The 9,232-nt window shown below is 35.8% G+C and overlaps 1 protein-coding gene across 2 annotated transcripts; it reads left to right on the forward strand.

The window, feature by feature from the left end:
- The first annotated feature begins 1,999 nt into the window (after positions 1 to 1,999).
- Positions 2,000 to 7,053, forward strand: LOC107100710 (myelin-associated glycoprotein-like). 2 transcript variants are annotated; one of them, XM_015399299.1, is made up of 13 exons: positions 2,000 to 2,093; positions 3,687 to 3,790; positions 3,882 to 4,277; positions 4,366 to 4,662; positions 5,574 to 5,673; positions 5,786 to 5,821; positions 5,899 to 5,931; positions 6,027 to 6,068; positions 6,180 to 6,206; positions 6,356 to 6,385; positions 6,471 to 6,533; positions 6,625 to 6,652; positions 6,746 to 7,053. In XM_015399299.1, the coding sequence occupies exons 2-13, from the start codon at positions 3,748 to 3,750 to the stop codon at positions 6,806 to 6,808; spliced, it is 1,158 nt and encodes a 385-aa protein (XP_015254785.1). In that variant the 5' UTR covers positions 2,000 to 2,093; positions 3,687 to 3,747; the 3' UTR covers positions 6,809 to 7,053. The 2 variants fall into 2 exon arrangements, with proteins under 2 accessions (XP_015254785.1, XP_015254786.1); XM_015399300.1 differs by having other exon boundaries at positions 3,885 to 4,277.
- Positions 7,054 to 9,232: the final 2,179 nt, after the last annotated feature.

The following is a 9,232-nucleotide window of genomic DNA, read 5'->3' on the forward strand; positions in this document are numbered from 1 at the left end:
ATTTTGTCCCGTAACGCTCGCCGTACTGTTGGGGGGGAGTTTCCAAATAGCCATCTTTTTCCTGACCATCACCTTTGTGCATATTCTCTTACATATGGTAATTAAACATTAAAACACCTATGGCTTTTAGTCAGGTGTGGCTAATGAGTGAAGAAAACATGATTTTCCCCCAATTTTGGCTTGTGCGTGTAATATTCAGGTGCACCTTGTAGTCCAGAAAATATGGTAATTTATAATTTCATGGTATACAATGATGTAGCCTAGCAAAATTGACAATTGCTTTTAAGTAATAACCAGTATAGTCATTGAGTAAAAAACTAGGTATAGAAAACTGCTGACTAACTGCGCAAGACTCCTAAATCAAGTCTGGAGTACTTGGAAAATCTGTTTGTACCTCAGAAAAATAGGAGAAAATGGTTACTGAAGATTTTATCCCTTGCTGTCACTCTTTTAATTTGCCACCCACACATCTCTACTCAGAAGTATGATTAGTTTAAGTTTATTTTTTAAATTTAAGCTGAGAGTTAGTGGTAGGTAAGATGTTTCCATTGGGAATGTTTTTTGTATTTTTCTTATTTTAGTTCCATCCACTAGTCTTTGATCCTTTCACAGGTCATATAACAAAAGCAGTTGTAGACTAAAAGGCTGGTTATACTTCCACAGCAGTGTGTCACAGTAAGCTTATTGCAGATATATTTGATTTATGCCCAATATTGAAGCATGGTCTGTGCTATGTTAATTCACGCCACAACGCAACAGGTACAATCACAGACTAGCTATGGGTCTAGATATGGCCGAGGTGGTGAGGAAATGGGGGCAAGTTTGTGTGACAACGAAGGGACATGAGGGTGAAAAAGAGCGGGGATCCAGGTGGAAAATGGGTCCCGGCATTCTCGCGAACCTCACTCTTCTAGCTGGTCCATTTTCACAAGTCGTTTTCCACAATGGCAGTCATACAAACAAAACCAGCATGTAAGGTATCAAACTGGAAATACTCACAGTGTAGAGCAGCGATAGATTGGACCAATCAGAGGCCTCCTGTCAGCGGCACTGTCTTCGGTCACCAATTTCAAAGCAGGGCACCAGAGTGTCTGCGGAAGGGGTGGGGGTACATTTGCGTTCACTGCGACACAGAACCAGACGACCTGGTTTCTAAGCATAAATCAGCCTTAATTTATGTGATAGTACCTAATTTCTATAAAAAAAAAATCCCATAGCAATTATAGGGCTTTCTAAGTGTGTTAATGGCTCAAATATATCAATTTAAAAAGCAGAATCACACAGATAAAAAGTATGAGATTTTCATTTTTTCTTTAAATTGAAGGTATAAAAAATCTTCAGCAAGAACTTGGCAATCCGAAAAAAAATACAAATCCTGCCTTGCTTCTACTAAACTTTGATGTACCAGGTGAAAAGAAAAAGTTTAGCAACAAGAGCTGGCCAAAGCCATAACTAAATTAAAATTGATGCAAAGCACATTTGGTCCATTTCCATTGTGTAAACCTGTCCTGTCTCACAGTCAAAATACGATGTCCTCCATTAAAATCATATCTTTTAAAAGCATGTCACTATTAAAGCAGCAGGGGTCCCTAGAGGTACATCACATCTACCCCGTCATCTGTTCAGATATGAAACTTCAATTTCTTTATATAAATAACTGTGATAAATTAGTGGAGCAAGCTTCAGAGGTCTTTTTCTAAAGGTTAGGATTTTTAGTTATCAATTAATAATTTTATTTTTGTGGGTGGGTGATGGGGTGGGTGGGTATGGAGGGGTGGGGGGTGCTTTAAAGTAAGTAAGCATGGAACAGAGAAAAACCCTAAAAGAAGAAGTGATATTTTTAACCGTTTTGTGATTTCACAGACTGCAGGTTTCGAAATATATAAAAAATTTGCATATAGAGGTGGATGAGCTCTTCAGCAGAGACCCCTCCCTTTTATTTGCATCATTAAGTCTGCCTTTATGGCATCTACACATCCTCTTCAATTTCCACATAAGGTAAATTATCTGTGTCAGCAGTCAAACTTAAAAAAATCCTCTTAAAGGAAGTGATTTCAGAAAACACAGCTCAGTCAAGACAGAAACACCATTGGGTAAGATCCTAAAAATTCTAATTTAATTACATCCAACTTGCATGGGGGGTTTTCTAACATAATATGGGATTGGTGTCAAAAATACATATAAGCAGCGATTAACAGAATGAAATTATGAATAGATTTTAAAAATTCTTGGTTTGATGGGTTGGACCTTAACAAGATAATTTTATTGAATTTGTGGCAGTTAGTAGCATTTAAAAATGTATCGCCTGAAAATCCTAAATGATTATAACATGAAGGAAAATAGAAAAAATAGAGAAATTACTAAAAATGCCATGCACAGTTGATCTGTGCATGGTTGACTGCATAAACCCTGTTAAAAAGCTCTGCAGCTGCAATATTTGCCATAGTTGCTTACCACTTTGAGCCTTTGTCTGTTACTTCAAAGATGTACCTGGAGAAAACAGTTTCTTTTTCAAATGGTTTATTTTAATAAATGCATCTGTTTGTACTATGTATATCTGTCTACAATGTTTTCCTTGCCAGATGAAAAATTATGGAATATATTTTTTAACCAACAAAGATGTTCAGAAATCAACATAATGACACAAGAACTTGTCCAGGTGACAGATTTATTATTTGAACCTATCATTCTGTGCATATTTAGACAATATGGCATTGTTTCTTATTGAAACCTATTTCTAATAAAACAATCATAAAAATGAAAACCTTTCAAAATATTTGGTGAATGAAGTTACTATATTTTAGAACTGCTTGGCACATAACAGTTTTCATAGTAAAAAATAATGTATTGTAAAATAGTATTAATACAAATACAAATCTAAGCTGAGATTTAGATTTGTAATTTAAACATTAATATCATCTTTGAGAGTATAGCTAGATTTTCAAAGTGTGGAAATATGTGGGTAAGAAGAAAATCTCTTTTCCACATAAGATGAAATTATCTGTGTCAACAGTAAAACCTAAGGAAGTGTCCTGAAAGAAGTGTTTTCGGAAAACAGAGCTAAGTTAAAACAGACACCATTAGGTACAATTCTGAAAATTCTAATGCCAATTACAAAAAAACATTTTGATAAAGTGTGGGTTTGGTGATAAAAATGCATATTAGCTGTGATGACAGAATAAAAATAACAGATTTGAAATATTATTGCAGTGAACCTTATATGGAAATGAGATTAGATTTAGTGGGGGCTGGGGTGCAAAATAATAACTGAAAATAGAGGAAGTTTAGGACAAGGGAGATCTTTGAAGAATGCTAAGCCTGAGAAAGTAACACCATTCTGAAGCTCTAAACATTTTCCTCATATCTGCTGCACAGGGTGGTGCCAAACATTGTTGTGAGCAGACTGTGTGGGTGTCTTGTAATTTTGCACAAATTTGCTGTTGTGTCTTTGCAGTTATAGAATCCTGTAAAACACTTTAGCATTCAAACATTGAAATCAACGGTTAAAAGGATATATTTGATTCTTAATATGTCTGCTTTTATGTTTTTTTCTTTGGATTTGCTTAAGGGCAAGTGTGACTGTAGTTTAAGTTTGGCTTCTTAGTTCTATTTAACTGTATAAAAGATCAAAAGCATGTTGCTTAACTTTGAAAATCTTGTGTTTATGTGATTTTTTTTCTTTATAGAATTCTTCAGATTTCAATAACCAAACCCTCAGTCATTTGCATTAGCACCATCTTAAGAAAAATGGTCCACCAGAGAGAGATCATAATGTGTTTGGTTTTGACAGGTAAAAGGGTTGATCATTTATTTGATATATGTTTTTCCAAACCCCATTACTTAATAATAACCTTTCGCTGTACTTCCACTTCCATTTTCAGCAGTTTGCAGCCCAGTGTTTGGAGAATCATGGAGGGCCTCTGTTACAAAAAACATTGACGCCTTAGTCGGGTCCTGTGTTGTGCTGCCCTGTACATTCACTCATCCAGGGGGGGGACTGTCTAACTCCAGACTTAGGGGCATCTGGCATCGTAAAGACAAATGGGAAGAGTTCTTCTACCATGAGGACAACACAAAGATCTTAGACAGTTTTAAGGGCCGAACAAAGTTGATGGGAAGACTGGGTGAAAGCAACTGCACTTTAGAAATAATTGAAGTTAAAGATCATGACAATGGTCCTTTTTGTTTCCGTGTTGAATTAGTGAGAAAAGACAACAACCAACCCACTAGTGAAAAGTTCTCATTTGTTGAGGAATGCGCTGAAATCAAAATGCTCCGTAAGTTATTCATTCAGTTATATGTGAATTATTATTTGGATGTTTAACTATGCTCCTTATTAACTATTACATGCCATTTTGTTGATAGATGACCCACCTAAGCCCAAACTGGGTCCACTAAAGACAGCCATTCAAGGCAAACCCTACACAATCACTTGTTCCATCCGGCATACTTGCCCTTCTCATCCACCTAAACTTACATGGACTCATGGAACTGTGGATGATATCATTGAGTCTCATGAAGATGTTTATTCAGGGGTTTGGCAAACAGAGTCCGTTCTGTCTTTCATTCCTGAAGAAAAGGATGACGACTCCCTGCTCACCTGCACAGCAACCTTTAATGGAAATATAAGATCCAACACAGATTTCAGACTGAATGTAAAACGTGAGTGTGTTTTTATTTTATTTTATTTTATTACAATCCATCCATCCATCCATCCATCCATCCATCCATCCATCCATCCATCCATCCATCCATCCATCCATCCATCCTCCCTCGATGGATGTTTTTTTTCTACTGTCAGCCTCAGACCCCTCAAATGTAATAATTATAATGTAATTTATTTATAAAGCCCTTTAAATTTGTAAAAACAGATCTATAATTACTAAAAAGGTAAAATTAAAACAGATAAGAGCTGATAAAAAAATGTCCTTTGCTTTATTTGCCTCTTCGCTCCAAACGATGTATTTTGAATTAACTAAGGTGCGTTCACACCAAACATTAATTCCACAGGCTTTCACATCCCTATTATAGAGAGCGGCTTATGAATGTTGCGAGGCAAAGTGAGGCAAACGTCACGAATCTAGCGAGACAACAGGTTTAGGCACATTCACATTTTTGGTGAATTCAGAGAAGCAAGAAAGCTGCTGCACCTGTAAAGTACACACAGCAAAATTGGAAGGAGCTGAAAATCACGGCAAGCAGCCGTGAACGAGCTATTCGAGGACTCCCCTAACTCAAAGCATTTATGTAGGCTTCATTTGGCTTTCCAAAGTAAATACAGTACCATAAATAGCTATGTTGTGTGCCATGTTAAGGTGAAACCCAAAACAAGCAATCTCAATGATGTAGTGGATCCTTTGGTCTGCCGTGTTAATTATTTTTGCTGGTCAGTTGAATTTCTGGCAAGATTTCAGGCGAGAAAGATCACACCAAACTGGTGTGAATGCACCATTAGAGTGTGGTCAAAGATGGACGGATCGTTCATTTAAAAGATTTTATTTAGATTATAATTCATAATGCTGTGTATTGTTTTTTTTGCAAGAAAAGACAAATAGTATACATCTGTTTTGCAGGGACCGAAAACTACAACCACATCATCATTCCCACTGTTACTGCAGCTACCACCGCTGTGATGTTTGGACTCCTGTGTCTTTTTATGACGAAAAAGTACAAGTGAGTATCACAGGTCCCAACTATTTTCTGTTGACAAAATAAATAGTAAAGCCACTGTACAGTATACTCCTACACATTGCTGATGTTTTAACATTTTTTTGGTCTTTCAAAGGAAACGCATTCAAGAGCTTCAAAGTCAGGATGGCAGGTAGAAAAAATATAGTTTGTTTACATTTACAGAAATAATAAGTTGCAATCTCTTCATAACTCTTCTTTTACTTTTAGCATGTGGAACAGGATGTCTAGACTGTCTCGCAGGTAAAGGAGAGTGGCTTTGTGATCTATTTTCTTTTTAGCGCTAGACAAAATCGCAACATTAAAATTAATTACAATTCTATATGTGACATTTTCAGGCTCCGTTCTGGTGCCTCAGGACCAACTCGCTCTGAACAAAGGTAAGAGATTTCATTATTTATTTTAAAAAAAAGCTTTTTTTCATTTTTGACTTTAGATAAAATATCTGCTACACCATTTACATAGTTTCTGTTCTTCTTTTTTTCCCCTAGAAGGTCTATTTGGAGCAGATTTTCCAGGTAAAGAACTTTTTTTGGCTTTATGATAAGCTTATTTTTAAACTGAAAAAACATGTTTCATCTGTGGATTGATTGTATTGTTTTTTCCTCAGGCAAACTTTAGTCTGTTACACTATTAACACAAGTATTGGTCCGTTTTTCTTTAACAGGAGACCTCCAAGAAGTGGCTGTGATCAGAGGTGAATATTTCACACTCGAGAAGCTTTAAATGGTTCATGGTGTTTTTATTTATCTAATGATAGAAACTTTGATTTAAATCACCAGTCCTAATAATGCGCACAGTGGTGGAGAGAAAGTTAGCAAGCCTCGCTTCCCATCTCCAAAGAGGTACTTACTTTAAACTAAAAAATGTTTATAGGAAACTGTTAAATAAATATTTTCTAATTGCTATTTTCTCTGCTGTGGTGGGACTATAAAGCCAGCCAAAATCCAGCAATCACAAAAAGGTATGTATCATTTTCCAGTTTATTCATCCATGAAGTCAAATTCATTCAACCCTTTTAAGTAGAATTGATGCTAGTTACCTTTATACTTCACAGGACTTTGATGACAATGATGAATACATGAACACGGCAGACCTAAATGTTTATGGAAATATTTAAATGCAATGTAGCTGAAAGCAGCTTTTTAATGTGAGAGTTAATGATAAATGTATGTAACCAGTGTAATCATTAGAAACTTTGGTTTTAAGTTCTTGGTAGTTAAAAAAATACATATTTTACACATATATGCAGATTTCAGGCTTCGCTATACCAGCTATGCTAATATATGTCTTAACACATTTTTACTCATACAAACATATTGTGTATTAGCTAAGTTGATATATATGTATGGCAAATAAAATGTACATGAAAATAAAAATAAGAAAAGATCATCTAAACATTTGATAAAAAAAATTGTCTTTCTCTTTTTTTTCAGTTGATTGAATCAAATTGCATTGAGTATTACGACAATGGAGAGAAAAAAAATACAGTATATGTTGAAGTTTTTGGTCTTCCTAGAGGTTTAAACACCCAAAAAAGTTAGTTAGTTTAGTTAAAATCCTGGTTAGCCAAGCTTTAAACCCAGCTAGTCTTTCTGGGGTTGTTACCGAAAAAAACATATAACAGATAAAAAGTATATATAGAATACAGAACCATAATAACGGTCTTTTTAAGAAAACTTGTATGTGCATTTGGAATTAAAAACTGTTTTGAAGAAGAAAGCCTGATAGTTTAACCGTATCATTCTTTTTTTCTTTTCTAAATTGAATAAATAATGATCTACGTTTTTAGTTTTCAAAATTCTTCCAGTAGAATCACGCATCTGTTACTTGTTCTATTACAACAGATTGAAATGTAGATTACTTTAAAGTGCAATATTTAAGCCAAAAAATATTTAATAATATTTGCACAAAGTCCATTTTTTTACAATTTCTCCCTCTGAGATTGAACACAGCTTGAGTGTTGATTTGTTAGACAAATTCATTTAGCTTATTTCAGCACTATAGATAGATCATTAACAAGATGGCACAAACGGTGAACCAAGGAACTGCCTTGCAGAATAACACAGCCCACTTATACACTCTCTGAGATACTACTACTACTACTAATAATAATACATTTATTGAAAGCGCATTTGAAAAACGCAAAACTTACTGTACAAAAAACATAGTCAAGATTACACAATATTAAAAACAGGACAGGGCAATCCCTGGAGGTATGGGGTCTTGAACGGATGCATTTTTAGCTTTGATTTAAACAGAGTTAAAATTACAAACAAGAATAAGGAGGGAATAGGTTCCAGGGTTTGGGAGCAGCACTTTCTCCTGCTCTACTCTCTATGATGATGATGATGTTGTGGGCAAAGACTCAATAAGGATTCTGGAGGGGACAGCAATCTAAATGAACTCTGAGAAATACGGGGGAGGAAGGTTATGGATGATCTATGAACAGGAGGGTTTTGAATTTAATTCTGAAGTTGACATGGAGCCATTGAAGCTCCTGTGAGTGGGATGATGTGATGAAGGAGGAATTTCTACAGAAAACCAGAGAAGAGAGTTGCAGTAATCAAATGCAAGAAGTGATCAGGTTATGGGCTAGAAAATAAGCAGAGAACAAGGAAAGAGAGGGACAAAGATGATTTTATTTTATTCAATGAGAGTAGGTTGAACTGGTTATGTTATTGATAACCACTTAGTTAAAGGTAACTGATTACTTCATCTTAAATGTGATATTTTTCCTGCATTTTCTATTTAAAAAAATGATTGACCAAGAAGGCGCAGTGGGTAGCACTGCTGCCTTGCAGCAAGAAGGTTCTTGGTTCAGTTCCTGGCCCGGGGTCTTTCTGCATGGAGTTTGCATGTTCTCCCTGAGCATGTGTGGGTTCTCTCCGGGTACAAATCAAACAGCATAAAAATAAAACTCACCATTATGTTGAATTAGTGGGAGCCCTGAGGACAAGCCGGTCCCATCAAAGCGTAATCGGAGACAATGACACACGAAGAGTGCTCCTGATGTCCAGTCTGCTCTGTAGCTTTGTTTTGGTCGCTGTAACCGCAGAAAATCCCGCTTCACAAAGATAGGATGTTATAGATAGGATGAGTCTTGAACTGAATTAACCTGTGTCAAGAGGCACAGATACAACGACTGATGTAATTGGGAGAGAATACCGCAATTTTTTAAAAATATTTTTCAAAATAAAACATCACTCAGACTCTGATCGTCGATAAATTACATACATATATATATATATACTTTTTTCTGTGCGGCCCGGTACCAAATGACTGACGGACCGATACTGGTCCGCGACGCGGTGGTTGGGGACCACTGGTCTAAAGAACATAACAGTTGTGAAGATATTAAGTAACATTTACATAATTACATCCAAGCTGTTAATTAAGTTTAGGGACAGTGGTACTGCGGCACTTTATGCAGCCTGCTTTTCAAAAATGCAGACATTTACACCCCTCTGAAACAGATTTTAAACATTCTTTACAGAAATATACACAGATATGTAAGATCAAGTAACTTCCAGTCAATTAACTT

The sequence above is a fragment of the Cyprinodon variegatus genome, unplaced genomic scaffold, assembly GCF_000732505.1.
Source record: "Cyprinodon variegatus isolate N-32 unplaced genomic scaffold, C_variegatus-1.0 Scaffold1003, whole genome shotgun sequence".
Taxonomy (NCBI): domain Eukaryota; kingdom Metazoa; phylum Chordata; class Actinopteri; order Cyprinodontiformes; family Cyprinodontidae; genus Cyprinodon; species Cyprinodon variegatus.